The following is a 17,058-nucleotide window of genomic DNA, read 5'->3' on the forward strand; positions in this document are numbered from 1 at the left end:
AGATTATTTACATTATGCCTGGTAGCAGAAGTAACAGAAATATGTACAACATTTTATTTTTAAGTTAAATGATTATTTGCTTTTGGTATAAATTGGAAAACTGAAAGACATAAATGAAACTTATTTATGCTTGCATGGCAGGGCATAGTAAATGCCCTTTTCAATTATAAATAAATGAATGAAAGTAACTTTTTTTGCGTGGGGCAACTAAAGTCGATGTAACACGAATTTTATGTTTCATACACCTCGTGCCTGCTTACAAGTTACCACAGGTGTAACTTATTTATCCTCATGTGGCAAGGCATAGATAGGTAATATAATGTGGGTGTTCTGATTCATACACCCTGTGCCCGCTTACGAGTTACAGTATATGTTTCTTTGTGAGAGATTTTTTGGCAAGTATATTTTCTTAAAGTTTAAACGCCCTATGTACGACTTCTTCATCAGGGTTAACGACTCTTAAAAAATATTAAAACATAAAATTACTTGTTTCGTAGTGAACTTGGAATCCTGGAAAAGAACCATTTCCAGTTGGGTTAAACAGATCGGCGTGAAATCTTAGCGTTAAGATGCCTCCTGTTTCAGCCATGGTGAACACTATGGGGGATTGTGAACCAGTTATGTCCCCAGTAAAACTATTTCGACTGAAAAAGAAATGATTTATTAGAGGCATTAGGGGTTGTTTTATTACTATTTCTACGGTTTACTTTAGATTAATTTAAGGAATATGTAAATATAAAAAAAGAAGTAAGGTATATTTAGTAGGTTTTTAAGTTGGTGATGGTTTAAGAAAACAGTCACTGTAACACAAATTTGTTTTATACACTTCCTGCTTACAAATTACCCTGTATGTAACTTTGTGGTTTTTTGCTTTTTCTGCATGGCGGACAATTTAGACAACCCAATAGTGATCACTGTTGGAGCAATTGCCGCTAAGTGTCTTGCTTAAGAAAAAAGGTAGCAGAGACAAACCTTGAACCCATAACCTCTGGGTTAGAGTAACCACTGTGACATGGCAACGGAAAAAATAAACAAAAATCATACGATAGTGTCTAAACATTAAATACAAATATCAAACAATTATTTAAATGTAAAAACTAAAATAAAAACAGTCTGCAAAAACTCCCATAGTCAAAGAGAATTATTTAGTTGTACTTACATCCTAGAGTTTGGAATTTGTGGTGCAAAGTTAATAGTTCCAAATATAATATCCAAGTAATCTTGATTGGGCTCAGTAGCAAAGAAATCAAACACAATTTGAACTGCACCTGAAACAGAGTTTTTGACACCTTTAAAAAAAATTAGAGAAATTTGTATTTAGAAGCACAGAAAATTTAGTATTGTCTATTTGTACTTTTACCAATTTCCAATTAAATGTAAACATATTTTTATTAATAAGCATGTTTTAACGACTGTAATTTTGTCGCCATAACCTGCTTCTTCCTTTTTATTTTATATATTTCAATCTTCACATCAGCAATCGTATAGAAAAATAAAATTATTGTTTTTATTAATTATATTTACGCAGGATTTTTCCATAAAATTTTGCCTTGAAAAAATTTTACCCAAAGATTTTACCTTGTCCTCTGAAGTCAACAGAATAAAAGGTGTCATTCCATGGTGGGTATTGCCGAGGGAAGTTTTCACTACGTATTGAAGCCTCTTGGAAAGTACATGACGGTTGGCTGGCAGGAACAGGGCGTCGGAAACCGGGACATTCGATGCCTGAAAATGGTCGTGTAAAAGTGACGGTAATAAACCTTTACAAATTTTAACAAACCAGTAAATCCAGTTGCATTGTTGCTCCAAGGACCAAACCCAGCTGATGTCTTAGCACGGATTCGAATATTGTAAGTCCGGTACGGCACAAGACCAGTCAACACATAGGTATTGCTCATAACTGCAGAAGCTGAGACAGTAAAATCCTGCAAAAAAAATTTACTTAACCGTTTGTACCAAATCTATTTTTTTCAATTTTAATAACAAAATATACTTCATTTTTTTAACAAAATTAAATAATTACAAATTTTACAAAAAAAAAGTTTTAATGTCATAATTTCAAAAATAATTTTTTCAGGTTTTTGAATAAAACTCGGTAAAATTACTTATTTAATTCACCTTGGGAAGAGCACAATCCACTTGAAAGCCTAGAGCTGGTACACCGAATGTTATGCAATCCTGTACAGACCTCTGGGCTTCAACAATAAATTCTATGGTTTTACCAATAGATGTTTCATTGGGACGTGTCCATTCTATGCGAACCGTATCCTGGTCACTGCTTGTCACGTTTAGGTTGCTTGGGGCAAGGGGAACTAAAATATAAAAAAAGTTTTTAAAAAAAGAAAAAAAAGAAAAAGGGAATAGGTTTTAAAAAACAGTAAATAAAAAAAACAAAAACAAACTTATTTCTATACTTTACCTGTATCGGCAGTCTGGTAGGTTATATTTGCCACATTTATTTCAAAAACAGCAGTAGGGAATAACGGCCCACGTGCTCCAGCAGTTATTTGGACATAGTAACTTGTTGCTGGCAGTAATCCGGATACCACAGTTGACTGAAAAAGAATTCAAAATTTAGGCCTGAGTTTAAAAATTAAAAATTTGTATATAGATTTAGATGTTCAAATCATACCCCCCCCCCCCAAAAAAAAAAATTTAAAAATCCTCTCTGCGACAATGCATGGGATTTTCTATAAGAAAAGCGTCACTAAATTCTGGCTAGTTTCCAAACTATGAAAAAGTATATTTTTTTGTACTTTTATACGGCAGCTTTTTGTACCTGGAAAGCTGGTAGGTTTACACTTGCAGTGGTAATGTTAGTGGGCCTTGTGTCTCCAACTTTAAACACAAGTATATTGTAATTGTTCAAGTAGTTAGGGTCTGTGCCCCATGGTGCAGTTGTATCAAAAGTTACATTTAATGAAGTCCCTCCAGGCGGTGATGAAACGACCAAATTCGTAACATTGAGATGGGCTAAAAAGGTTTTATTAATTTAAAAGATAAAATATACGAAAAAAGGACAAAATTAGCGTTGTGTATAACTATTTTGACAGTAAAAAGTCTAGTGTTTTTGTGTGTGTTTTATTGTCAAACACTTTAATGTTATGTTTAACATTTTAGATGTTAAAATTTAAAGCTAGAACAACATGGATATTTCAAAGTTTATACATTCCTCTGAAAAATTAAACAAAATAGCTTTGTTCAAAACCTTAAAATTTGTAATATTTAAACATAACAAAAAATAATCCAAAAATAAAAACTTACGCTGACAAAATGTTCCATTGCCAGTAAAGCTAGGTGCATTGCATGCACAACTAAATGTTCCATTTAAATTAGTGCAAGTTGAATTTGCATGACAGTTGTTTAAAGTTGAATTGCTACATTCGTCTTCGTCTGCAAAACAAAAGGATTTATGAACAAATGTTAGAAAAACTTGTAAATATAAGTTCCTTATCCTCGCTAGGCCCGAAAACGACAGTCGCTATAACACGGATGTTCTGTTTCATCAATAGCATACAAGCAGACGTACCCATGTCGCAATCCCTTCCTGTGTATCCTGGGCAGTTCTCACACATATAGTCAAACACACGGTCAGAGCATGTTCCGTTATTTTTACAATTTACTGACGATGTTACACAGTCATCCGTATCTGGATAAAACAAGAACAAAGCGGTTAAAACCCGTTTACCTATTAAGAAAAGTAAAAATAAAAAACTTTACAGTGTAACTAAAGCACTGCAGCTAGGTCTGTATAAATAAATAAATAAGATATATATGAATAAATGAAGGAATAAATGTAACTTGCTTTATCTTAGCATAGCCGTAAAACGACAGTCGTTATAACAGGAGTGTTCTGTTTCATACACCCTGTACCAGTATGAGTTACCACGTATGTAACTTTGTGAGTGTGTTTTTCTATATGGCTGATAATTTAGACAACCTATTAGTGACCAGTGGGTTAAAGCAACTTGCATTATGTGTCTTGACCAAAGACACATACTTCCACAGCAGTAGCAGTGACGAGCCTTGAACCCATAACCTACAGGTTAAAGGCAGGTGTGCTAACCACTGTGCTAGATGCTGAACACATTGAGACTTGTAGACACACTGCATGTAAATAAAATAATACCCCAACTGGTTTTACCTGGGTCATACCGGATTTTAAAACCGGTTGAAACGATCTCTCTGTCACTGTGGAAATGAATGTATACTTCCGTTCTTGGAATAATATAGGTAGAAGTGGCTACATCAAAACCAACAGGGTTTGTTGAACTTGCAGCAGTAAGTTGATTCAGTATGTTTGTTTTTGTACCAGTGATCTGTAATTTAAGTAAATTGTTAGGTTATTATAAAAATGAAATTACTATTTTAGTGTCTACACCAAAATAATGCATTCTGTTCTATTCTTTTAGCAAGTCTGCCTGGCTCTTCGCTGCTACCATTGTGGGTGCATGTGTCCTTGGGCAAGACACTTAAAGGCAGTTGCTCCAACCCAGTGATCACTAAAGGGTATTCTAATTTATCAGCCACACACAAAAAAACAACCATCCACAAAGACACATACATGAAACTCATACGCGAGCACGAGATGTATGAAACAGAACACCTGTGTTACAACTATTGTCGTTTTCCTGTGCACGCAATGATAAAGCAAGTTACATTTATACATTCAATCACTAGCCATAACGGTTGTTCTATTTTACATAGCAATATTTACCACAGCCAAGAAAGCAGATAAGTCATTAATATCAGGGCTTGTACTAAATATGATGTAATCTTGAGTATGAGCCACAGAAATCTCTTGAAAGATGAATCTAATGGCTGTTAAAGAAAAAAGGAATAACAAAATTCGTTAAAAATATTTGTTTTTACAGCTTGGCTGTTTGTTTGATAGTTTACTGGTGTATTTGAACACACAGAGTAAAACTTTGCTAGGAGATACAGAGGGACAAGTCGACAGTGTGCATAAGGTTGACATGTTAACAGTACAGATAAAGCAAAAAAATATGCAGTAATCATGGTACCAAAAAATCGGCAATATGCATGAGGTACCATCAGTTCGGCATCGGTACAGAGCAGCATTATTTGGCAGTGGGTATAGAGCCCGAAAAGCTACCAAAAAGTTGATATAGTATGAAATAGAATTATTTAAACTGGAAATAAATTTAAAGGAGTGTAAAATAGAATTGAAAACTGGAAGATTACTAAAAAGATTTGATAAAATTTCAAACCTGTTTTATTGACTTGGCCGGTCATATTAACAAACCAAGTTACTTCTTCGTTATTGTTGAAGATTTTAGAACCATCATGGAATAATGGCCACTCTATAAATCCTGGTATAAGACAAGTAGCCGGAAGACTGACGTTTCCAGGGCAGTAATATCCTGGAAAAATGATATTGAATTATTGGAAAAACAATAATGTTAAATTTTTTTCTTTTTTTTTTACAAAAATATAGAGTGACAATGTTGTAGGGCCAAAAAAGAACAATAAAAACAACACGGGTATTCTGTTTCATACACCTCATGCCAGCTTACCAATATCACATTTGTAACTTAATGGCAGTGCTTTTCTGTATGGCTGACAATTTAGACAACCCATAATTGACATCTGGGTTGGAGCAATTGACGATACGTGTCTTGCTCTAGAACCCATACGTCAACAAGCTATAGTGACGAGCCTTGAACCCATAACCTACGAATCAGAGGCAGATGTACAAACCACTGTGCCATAGAGGCCAAATGAAAAATCTTACCTAGGCAACTTGGAGGTGTTCCTCTGTATTCAGGAGAGTTGCAAAGACAATTAAAACCTCCCATTGTGTTTGAACAAACCTGTTCATTCAGACTTGTGTTACAATTGTGTAAGCCCAAAGCGCATTCATCAATATCTATGAGTGAATGAATGAATTAATGTAACTTATTTATATTCGCGTACAAAATAAATGAATGAATGTAACTTATTTATTTTTGCGTACAAAATAAGTGTTTAATATTAATAAATAAATGTAACTTATTTATCCTCATATGACAGGGCAGCGATAGTCATCAAGTTACATATGTAAATTACATTGTGGGTGAAAATGTTTTGAATTTTTACTTAATGGCTGACAACTTGGATAACCTATGAGGCTTTCAAAGCAAAGAAAAAATATTTGTTAAAAATCCTTCTGGGTACAAACCAATGCAAGTAAATCCATCTCCAGTAAAGCCAGCATTGCACATACAAGTGTAGCTTCCAACCGTATTCGTGCAGGTGGCGCTTGCATGACAGTTATCAGTGCCGAGGGTGCATTCATCAATATCTGAAAACCGCATGACAGTTGTTTTAGGTTTTGCAACATGGTTTGTTTTTGTAATTTAAAAACTAAATGGTATTTTACTATTTTTATATTTTAACAACCTTTACAAACAGTTACTTGTAACGTGAAAGCAGTTGTTTTTAAGTTAAAGCATGGGTGTGGTCTTATAAATGTTTCACAGTATGTATAACAATTTTTGGTGTATCTTTGCACCTCGTGTTTATATTTAGTTTGTGGTGTGACACACGGACACTTAAAACACAAAAAAAATATCAAAAACAGTATAAGAAAACAAAATACAGAATTTATTTTTTAATGTTCACAAAAAAAAACAAAAACAATATAACAAAACACAACATAGAAATTAAAAAAAAATTAAAATGTTTTATTAAAAAAAGTTTTTTTTCCATTTTTTAACATACCTACACATGAGGTTCCATTACCAGTGTACCCTGTTTTACATTGGCAAGTAAAACTGCCTGGTGTGTCTGTGCAGTCGGCATTGACATCACAATTGTGTGCACCAGTTGTACATTCATTAATATCTGAAAAAAAAATTAATAAATAAAATTGAATGACTGAATAATGAAATTTTATTTGTTTATCCTTGTATGGTGGGGTAACTTTTTTTTCATTTATAAAACTGTTTTTCTATAACTTTTTTTTATTTGGATACAATTTAGACAACTCATTATTGACTACTCGGTTAAAGCAATTGCCTAAACGTGGCAGCATCGAGCCTTGAACCTGGTGTCCATAAGGGCAAGTAAACATAATAAACCTAACAATATATTAAAATCTCTTCAAACCAGCAACTAAAGTCTGGAATCATTTAAAATTAAATCAACAAAATTACATTAACAGCAAAATCAAAAAATTAACAGCTCATTAACAGCAAAATAGAAAAAATAAAAAGAAGCCCTTAAACCACAAATTAGCATAAAAAATAGAAAACATTGACTTACTTGTGCATGTGAAGCCATCGCCAGTGAAGCCAGTATTACAAGCGCAAGTGAAGCTGCCTACAGTATTAGTGCAAGTTGCTTGTGCATGACAAGTGTGTGTACCCACAGTGCACTCATCAATATCTAAAGAGAAAATTTACTTAGCGGAGACCTAATTTAAAACTAAATAAGTAAGGAAAATACTTAATGAAGACTTCAGTAAAGCCAAATAAACATTTTTGCAAATAAAACTTGTTTTTACTATTAAAACTACAAAAAATTATTAAACCTTACATGTAGCATTGTTTTGTTACCAACCTGTACAAGTAACACCATTCCCTGTGTACCCAGTGTTACACGCGCATGTGAAACTTCCTATAGTGTCCGTGCACGCTGCATTAGCATGGCAGTTATGTGATGGGAGGGTACATTCATTAATATCTGCAATTACAAAGCAATGATATTTTTTTAATTTCATCTTTTTAGGTATGTACATTCTACACACTATATGGGGCGACAGTGTATTTCAGACCATATGAAAATAACACAAATATTTAAATATAAATCAATGCATGTAATCAACTTACTTTTGCATGTAACACACTAATATGTAATACATATACAAAATTATTCATGTATAAACTTAAAAATTTATGCATGTAAAATACATTTTCAAACTTTTTTCATCTGACCGATTTGGACAACCTATTATGGACCACTGGGTTGGATAAAATAATATTAAGTGTCTTGCTCAAAGACACATACACTCTAAAAGTAGCGACATCGAGCCTTAAACCTTGTATGCTCTGGTTAAGTGCTAAAACATAACTAAAATAATATATTTTTAAATGTAACCTAAAACACGCTTATGAAGTCTGCTTTCATTTAAAGTAATAAAAATAAAACTGGATTATGGCAAGATGATATCTCTTATACAACAAAAAAGCATAAAGTTCAGAACTTCTACTTTACTATACTATAACCTTACTCTCGGTGAATAAAAACATTAACTTACTTGTGCACGTCAAGCCATTGCCAGTGAAGCCAGTATTACAAGCGCAAGTGAAGCTGCCTACAGTATTGGTGCAAGTTGCTTGTGCATGACAGGTGTGTGTACCCACAGTGCACTCATCAACATCTAAAGAGAAAATTTACTTAGCGGAGACTTAAGTAAAACTAAAATATACAGAAAATATTTGATGGAGACTCCAGTAAAACTAAATAAACATTTTACAAAAAAAAACTACAGAACATGATCAAATTTCAACAGTACAGTCAAGGGCATTTTAACTAAATGATGAAAAAATTGTTAAATAATTTAGGTGAACTTTATTTTGATTTTCTACCTGACCATTTATAACAAGAGTGTTCTATTACACACTATACACAGTAGCATTTATACACATCATGCTTGCAAGTAATAAATGAATAATTGTAACTTGGCTGATAATTTGGACAACCCATTAGTGACCACTGGGTTGGAGCAATTGTCGTTAAGTGTCTTGCCCAAAGACACATACACCCACAATGGTAGCAGCGTCGAGCCTTGAACCCATTATCTATTGGTTACAGGCAGGTGCGCTAACCACTATTACTTATTTATCCTTGCTTGGTAAAACATTTTTTCATTTCAACTTTTTTTTGTTTTGTTACCAACCTGTACAAGTAACACCATTCCCTGTATACCCAATGTTACACGCGCATGTGAAACTCCCTATAGTGTCCGTGCACGCTGCATTAGCATGGCAGTTATGTGATGGGAGGGTACATTCATTAATATCTGCAATTACAAAGCAATGAAAATTTTCTTAAAACTTTATTATGCTTGTATAAACCTAATATATATTTTCATTATAATTCTTTAGGGGTGAGGTCGTTGTCAAGGACCTGAGATTCAGGCCAGATTTGGTTCATTAACCCAATAGCCGAAAAGCCAATTCAAGTCCTTCATGCGACCGGTGCTGCGACATTACATCATAGTCAGACTTAATAAAAAAAAACCTAATAAACCTAATAACTTATGCTTGTAACATACTAATACATACACAAACTTAAGCATGTATAAGCTTAATAACTTATGCCTGTACCATACTAAAACATTATACGTATACAAACATATGCATTTATAAGCAATCGTGAATATAACATACTTGTGCATGTAACGCCATCTCCAGCATACCCTATGTTACAAGCACAAGTGAAACCAGGAGCCACACTGGTGTCTGTGCATGCAGCATTTGCGTGACAGTTGTTGCCACCATCTGTGCATTCATTCCGTGCTGTAGATATAAAGCGTTAAAAAAATATAAAGTTGTCTATTATATTAAACTTTTTTCCAGTTGAAAAAAATGGAATAAGCTCTAAAAAGCAGGCTGTTTCTAGCTATTTTTGGTGTTTCCACACATTTTTAGTCAGTCACTACTATACTGCATTTTGCATGTCTCTAAAATTACAATTTAAAATCAAAGTGTTATGTTAAACTGTTTTTTTTCTGAGAAATAAATTAATTATAAGCTTGAAAAAATAGGTTTTGAGTTGTATTGTTAGTTTTGTTACAATTGACACTGCAAAATTACACTCAATTTAAAAAAATATTTAGTAGTACAAAATTCATACATTAAACATGTGTGTATAATGACAGTCATTATAACATGGATGTTCTGCTTCATAAATCTCATACTTGATTAAAGGGGCCTACCAACGAAAAATGAAAATTTGTTTATGGATAGAATACATATTTTTTTCAGTAGCTTTTTCAACTTTTGAAACTTTTGTGATACCCTTTGATCACATTAGAGAATTTTTATCAATACACAAATTTTGTTTTTTTGTTGGTATGCCTCTTTAAGTATGTAGTTCATTTTCTGCAACTGACCTGTGCAGGTTGTGCCATCACCAGTGAAGAGAGCTTTACAAGCACAAGTAAAACTTCCAAGAGTGTTCGTGCAATCAGCGTTTATATGGCATGTGTGTGTGCCTTGTGTGCACTCATTTATATCTAAGTAAAAATATATAAATAATTGAAGGAATGATTGTAACTTGCTTTACCGTCGCTTGGCCGAAAACAACATTCGTTATAACACGGGTGTTCTGTTTCATACACCTCGTACCAGCTTACCACGTATGTAACTTTGCGAATGTGTTTTTCTGTATCGCTGACATTTTAGTCAACTCATTAGTGACCACTGGATTGGATCAATTGAATGAAAATGAATGAATGTAACTTACTTTATCCTCGCGTGGCCGGAAAACGACAGTCGTTATCACACGGGTTTAACACCTCATGCCAGCTTACGAGTTACCATGTATGTTACTTTGTGGGTGATTATTTTTTGGGGGATTTTTTTTATGTATTGCTGATAATTTGGACAACCCATTAGTGACCACTGGGTTGGAGCAATTGTCGTTAAGTGCCTTTCCCAAGGACACATACGCCCACAATGGTAGCAGCGTCAAGCCTTGAACCCATTACCTATTGGTTACAGGCAGGCGCTCTAACCACCGGCGCCGTGGCATAACTTATTTATCCTCGCCCGGTAAAACATTTTTTCATTTAAACTTTTTTTGTTTTGTTACCAACCTGTACAAGTAACACCATTTCCTGTATACCCAATGTTACACGCGCATGTGAAACTCCCTATAGTGTCCGTGCACGCTGCATTAGCATGGCAGTTATGTGATGGGAGGGTACATTCATTAATATCTGTTAAGAAAATTATAATTAAACATAAAGTTTTGGTAATTTTTAAAACACTTTTATTTAATCTAATGTGCAACAAAGAGATCCGTAGGAATTAAGCAGGTTGTTTCTATTCTATGTGGGTGAGGTCCTACAGTGTGGCACACTATGGGACCTGCAATTCTTGTCTGAATTGGGCCATTACCCTGACACACAAGGTATAACAAGTTTCAACCTATTTATTGACCACTGGGTTAGAGCAATGCCCGTTGTCCAAAAAAACATAACATATCTGTATCATTATGAAAGCTAGGATCCTTGGGTTCTGGCTGACGATTTGGACAACCCATTAGTAAACGCTGGGTTTGGGCATTTGCCTTCAGGTGTCTTGCTCAAGGACACATACGCCCACAATGGTAGCAGCGACAAGCCTAGAACCATAACCCTCGGGGTCAGAGGCAGGCAAGCTAACCACTGTGCCCCACAACATGTTAATATATTGATTTCACTTGCTTGCGCATGTGCCAGCAGCAAGACCATCTCCAGTATACCCAGCATTACAGGTGCAGATAAAAGTTCCAACTGTGTTAGTGCAGGTAGCAAGAGAATGACAAGGATTGGTAAGGCATTCATCAACATCTGAAAGGAAAAAATTATGAGATGTTAAGTTTTTAAAAATTTTAAATGGCTTCTCTTAGCTTATAACAAAATCAGAAACTATTAAAAAAAGAAAATTTTTTTACAATTATATTGTTTATTTTTCTGTTTGATTACGGTATCGAAAATCAGGCAAAAGTCCGCTTAACAAACATAATGAAAAAAACAGTTGTATAAACACACTTACGTTAACAAAACACATATTTATATATTTATACAACTCAATAGATAAAAAGATTGGTCACTACATTGACATACAACTTACACTAAACCATTTAATATGATTTAGTGTCCTATTGAGAAGAGTGAAAAACATATAGAATTGTGAATACCTAGAATACTACCAATATTTAAACCGACACAATTTAAAATCAGTTTAAAACTCCACTTTTGATTAGGGTTGTATTGTAAATTTAAACAAGCAAATTTTACAAGGACAAAAATTCCAGACTCTAGATTAAAATTCTATAGTCATTTCAGCAATTACAACACATTTAAAATAAAACATAAAACACAAATCACCAATTTCACATGTTGGGCCCATGAAGCTAGCTGTGCAAGCGCAGCTATAAACACCAAAGCTGGCACGAGAACAAGTTCCACCATTTTTGCAATAATTTGCTGCTGCATCGCACAAGTTCAGTTCTAATAAAAAATTGGTTTAAAAGTTTGTTCTAAAAGAATTTCTTTTTTTATTCATTTACTTTTGTTTAAAACATAGTTTGTTTATGCTGTTTAGTAAATTGTTGAAATAATTTTATTTATGAGATATAGTTGGGCTTTTCAATAGTTGAATTGATGATTAATGAAAAAATAAATGTATAATAAATGAATAAATAAATGTAACAAACTTTATCCTTGCCTGGCCGGAAAAAACGACGGTATGTTACTTTGTTAGTGATTATTTTTTTGGATGTTTTTCATTTTTTTATGTATGGCTGATAATTTGGACAAACCATTAGTGGCCACTTGGTTGGCCAATTGCTGTTAGGTGTCTTGTCCAAGGACAAATACCACAATGGTAGCAACAATGAGCCTTGAACCCATTACCTCTGGGTTACAGGCAGGCGCGTTAACCACTTTGCCACGGCGCCGAAATATATGCATTCACCTCCACAGTAAGTAATATTGAAACCCCTTCTTGCGGGTTGAAGACTTGAGTAGAAGTTCGTATACCACCGCGGGTAGTCTAAATCTAAAACATGGCCAATCAAGCCATTTGTGGCAGCAACACCAGTTCGTTGTATCAGAAAACCTGGTGCCGTTCTTCCATCACCGGAAATACTTATGTCTCTGTAAAAAAGAAAAAAAAACAAATGACGTTTTCTATTGTGTTGCAGAGTAAAAGATAAATGAATGTTGCTTTATTCGTTTGCGAAATGAAAAAAACAGTCTATATAATACAACATAAAATAATATTTATCTCTTTATGTATGACAGTAAGTATCAAATTTGTTAAATCAACAACGAAAGAGAGACTAGTACAAACGACTGTCATTGAAAAACAATTACAGTTAAACAGAATTAAAGAGAACTTAAGTTGCTTAACTGGTGAGAGATTAGACACAAAACACAAACGCTAGACAAAAATAAATGCAAAACAAACCGAGCTGCTTCAGCAACGTTTGTTGAAGAATCCACACTTATTGTTTGACCAATGTAAATAATTCCACCGTCGCCGCCGAAATCGTTGGTTACAAAATCGTTGAAGTTAAGTCGGTAACCTTAAAAAAGTAAGTTTTGTTAACAATGTTAACTAAGTATTAAAAATTATGTTTTAAATTTTAGAGATTGTGAAAGCTCTTAAAGTAAGTTTCACCATTAGGTAAAACCCCCCTTTCGATAAGGTAAATTAAATTAGAACATTTGGTGTATTTGTAAACTGTAATAGTCTTCCCTTTGTTTTATTTAGCGTGACCAACGAGTTGCTAAAACTTAATGTAACAGACGAACTTATCTGTCCTAAATTCCGATTTCCTATAGCGTGTTTCGGGCGTAGTGCCTTTCCCATACACTAAAGCATAGGTGGAAGAATACCAAAATATTGTTTTAAGCTACACAACGTATACTGATCGAGTTTCGTCTACCGTGGTAGTAAAAGGGTTCATTAAGTTGGGCTTATTGAATGACGTGCTTATTCATTAGAGCTGTGCTCTCTTGTTGTATTCCAACTGATTATATTATACAAACGGAACGATATTCACCAGCCAACAAAGTGTGTGAGTAATATTTCAGGCAATCGGTTGTCTCAATATTTCGGTTCAGTGAGCCGTAAAATTAGGGATTTGACTAAGCACCCCAAAAAAGTTGAAGCAAGAATCGCGTTTATTGAAAAACAATTTGCTTGGAAATAAATGTGCAAACACAACTAAAACACGACCAAACTAATATTATTTCTCATTTTTTTCTTTTTTATTAAACTTGTTTCCTTAATAAGGTATTAGGTCAAATTTAGTACAAATTTATCCCACACTCAGGGGTTCAGACCTATTTTAAACATAACCACTGGGTTAAAGCAATGTCCACAAAATGTCTTGGCCAAATAGACATATCAATGAATGTAACTTGCTTTATCATCGTGTGCACAAAACGACAGTCGTTATCACATCATATACGGATATCCTGTTTCACACACCTCGTGCCCGCAATTACGATTTACCAAGTTTATAGCTTTGCGATTGTTGGCTTTCTCCCATAGTTATCGTATCAGCGTTAAGTAGAAAGCCCGGTATCCTTTGGTCATCATACGAATACCTAATTCCTGAGCCAGGCCGCCGTACAAAGCTATACATACCTGCAACGGTTCGTCCCGTCGGCGGAATGTACTGAATATCCCACAGTTTTTTACCGGCGTCCACCTCAACCGTATAGTTATCAGGGTAGCAGGGGGATAGAAGAGTTCCACACATGGTGTTAATTCTAATTAGTTCCAGGCTGTTCGGATTGAAGCAATCGAAGAATGCTGTAAAAGGTAACGTCATATAAATTAAGAAAACCAGAAAATGAAGAAATGCAATTTTCCTTGACCTGTGTGGCCGGGAAACCACAGCATTATAACACGGGTGTACTGTTTCATACACCTCGTGACAGCACACGAGCTACCACGTATGTAACTTTGTGGGTGTGTTTTATATATACAGCCAAAGACCCGCCGTAGTGTAATCATACGGCCTTTAAAAGATGCTAAATTCTAAAGCATCGAATAACTTCTGTAATTATCGTACTGTGGAATAAGATATTGTAAGCTCGCACTTTGTTGTAATAAAAACGTACAATTGACGTTAAGGTGTGGTAATTGTGTCCTTTTATTGAAGAGTGATTTATATTAATTCCAAAGGGGACATACAATCTAAATATTATGGTAAAGCGAGAGGCCTGGACCCAGACTAGAAGCGATGTTTCAAAATGAAGTATAGCCACAATATAAATTGTGCGTGAAGTGTTTACTTACCGACTGGACTATAAACACTCGGAATCGCCTGTGCAGTGACAAAAGACACATAACAGGCCAAGAATAATATTAATTTTAACAACATCCTGAAACAGTCAGGATAAAACTGAAAATAAATTGAAACACAAGTTAAAAATTGTCATTTTCTTTACCCACACTTCTTGTCAATTACAATTTTGTTCGTTTTAATTACAATATATAGTAGTGTGGGGGAAGATGGGACATTTTTAACGCATAATATCCAAATAGCCTGATCGTGTTTTAAACCATTAACAACGGCCTGTGGAAGTCGTGGGGATACGGTTATATAATTCATTGAATTTTCTTTGTTTACTACCAAATAAAAAGAGAAAACTAAACGAAAAGGTGTCCCATCTTCCCCCATCCTACTATATTTTTGTTTGTTTTAGGTATAGCGTTAGGAGTTAATTTATATTTAAATTTAGGTTTAGCGACCACGCTGTTATTTAACAGTTTTACTCGAGTAGTTTTTATTGCAGCGTGTTTTAACGACTGTCGTTTTGCTGCTTATTATTAATTCATTTTTCTTCTTTTAATTAATCTGATCTTCGATGTTGTATTCGAAATGAAACAAAAAAACATTAACTTTAAAACACACAAAAAGAAACCTGACCGTCTTGAACTAACAACGCTACACATTTTGTTTTATATTCAGCACATTTGTAGCCATTGTAGTGTTCAAAGGTAAACATCTACGCGGTGGCAACTAACGCAGCGGGTGGACCATATTATCTCGAAATTTACTACGCTCACTTTTTGCCACATCGGTCACGATTAGTTTAATTCAAATCGCTGCTATAATTTCTGCTATATTCCATCTCTTCGCTATGTTAACTAAATATCACATTCGTTATTGTATACGAAGGACTAAATAAATATATAGTAGAATGGGGGAAGTTGGGACACCTATTAATTCTATTATAAAACTATATGCCCAAGACTTCTATAGACCGTTGTTAACAGTTTAAAACACGATCAGGATATTCAGATATTATGCGCCAAAGTTGTCCCATCTTCACCATCCTACTATATAACGAATAAATAAATAAACGAATGAATGAATGAATGTAACTTATTTACCCTGACGACAGTCGTTATATAATACGAGCGTTCTGTTTCAAACACCTCGCGCCCGCTTACGAGTTTAATGCAACTTTGTCATGTTAAATAAGATATACATATGGCCAATATTTTCTTATGTAATACTACGATGGCTGTATAAAAGCGTTTTATTTTGAGCCACGCAAATGGCACATAGATCTTGCCGTAATGAATCATCAGCACCTACGTATTTTCCAGTAAAAAATTCCAGACAGGGGTAAATACCAAAGAAACAAAAACGCGATACACCCATGGCAATACACTATTATAGCGTTTCTCTTAACCACACCTTAAGTTTTTTTTGGAGTGGTTTCCTTCTTTTTGTTAGATTTAAGTAAATAGTATGCGAGTCAACTTTGTTTAAAATCTATTTCTATACCTTCTATATAGTTAAGTAATTTATACAATAATTCTGAAACGTTTTTTTTTTATTTTTACCACGGTAAAATATTTAATCGTATTCAACTAATTACCCCAAAACATTGGGATCAAATTACACCTCCAAAAAAATGAGGTACTCAATAAAGGTGTATACAACGGATACTATATTAGATGCTACGAAGCGAAACCTTGCCTGGAGTCCCCTAATTACCATAAGCGTATACCTATCAATAACAAGCACCCTGCAATATATATTTAAAGCATTCATAACTACTGAAGTGTAGTATACGTAGCCTATTATCCAAAGTGGAGATTCTGTTGACGTATGCGCACAGAGTTATTGAATTCGGAGTTTCTAAACACAACTGTCAATTTAATTTGTGGAAAATCTGTGGTTAAATTTATAGCGCTGAAACAACTTTTCTGCTTTGGTGGTATTTGTGTTTTAATTTATTTGTTTATTCATTTTAAATGCCCTTAAATGCCTCGCCCCTTTTCAAAAATAAAAAATTGCCTCACTGTA

General features: G+C 34.3%; 1 protein-coding gene across 2 annotated transcripts in view; it reads right to left on the reverse strand.

The window, feature by feature from the left end:
• Nucleotides 1–15,188, reverse strand: part of LOC149728783 (uncharacterized) — a 29,762-nt gene extending 14,574 nt beyond the window's left edge. For both annotated transcript variants that reach the window (XM_089887972.1, XM_089887971.1), the window contains exons 1-28: nucleotides 15,033–15,188; nucleotides 14,376–14,543; nucleotides 13,188–13,305; nucleotides 12,693–12,874; nucleotides 12,104–12,226; nucleotides 11,438–11,563; nucleotides 10,826–10,948; nucleotides 10,121–10,243; nucleotides 9,396–9,524; nucleotides 8,903–9,025; nucleotides 8,261–8,383; nucleotides 7,564–7,686; nucleotides 7,267–7,389; nucleotides 6,724–6,846; nucleotides 6,182–6,304; nucleotides 5,756–5,890; nucleotides 5,232–5,384; nucleotides 4,718–4,821; nucleotides 4,145–4,319; nucleotides 3,530–3,649; nucleotides 3,265–3,393; nucleotides 2,780–2,973; nucleotides 2,420–2,555; nucleotides 2,119–2,312; nucleotides 1,781–1,925; nucleotides 1,579–1,725; nucleotides 1,160–1,268; nucleotides 487–644 (exon numbers count right to left, since the gene is read on the reverse strand). In XM_089887972.1, coding sequence (XP_089744098.1) covers nucleotides 487–644; nucleotides 1,160–1,268; nucleotides 1,579–1,725; nucleotides 1,781–1,925; nucleotides 2,119–2,312; nucleotides 2,420–2,555; nucleotides 2,780–2,973; nucleotides 3,265–3,393; nucleotides 3,530–3,649; nucleotides 4,145–4,319; nucleotides 4,718–4,821; nucleotides 5,232–5,384; nucleotides 5,756–5,890; nucleotides 6,182–6,304; nucleotides 6,724–6,846; nucleotides 7,267–7,389; nucleotides 7,564–7,686; nucleotides 8,261–8,383; nucleotides 8,903–9,025; nucleotides 9,396–9,524; nucleotides 10,121–10,243; nucleotides 10,826–10,948; nucleotides 11,438–11,563; nucleotides 12,104–12,226; nucleotides 12,693–12,874; nucleotides 13,188–13,305; nucleotides 14,376–14,543; nucleotides 15,033–15,117 — 3,814 coding nt within the window. In that variant the 5' untranslated portion in view covers nucleotides 15,118–15,188. The remainder of the gene's footprint in view (nucleotides 1–486; nucleotides 645–1,159; nucleotides 1,269–1,578; nucleotides 1,726–1,780; nucleotides 1,926–2,118; nucleotides 2,313–2,419; nucleotides 2,556–2,779; nucleotides 2,974–3,264; nucleotides 3,394–3,529; nucleotides 3,650–4,144; nucleotides 4,320–4,717; nucleotides 4,822–5,231; nucleotides 5,385–5,755; nucleotides 5,891–6,181; nucleotides 6,305–6,723; nucleotides 6,847–7,266; nucleotides 7,390–7,563; nucleotides 7,687–8,260; nucleotides 8,384–8,902; nucleotides 9,026–9,395; nucleotides 9,525–10,120; nucleotides 10,244–10,825; nucleotides 10,949–11,437; nucleotides 11,564–12,103; nucleotides 12,227–12,692; nucleotides 12,875–13,187; nucleotides 13,306–14,375; nucleotides 14,544–15,032) is intronic.
• Between the last annotated feature and the right edge of the window lie 1,870 nt (nucleotides 15,189–17,058).

This window comes from Ciona robusta, chromosome 11 (genome assembly GCF_009617815.1).
Source record: "Ciona robusta chromosome 11, ASM961781v2".
Lineage (NCBI taxonomy): Eukaryota > Metazoa > Chordata > Ascidiacea > Phlebobranchia > Cionidae > Ciona > Ciona robusta.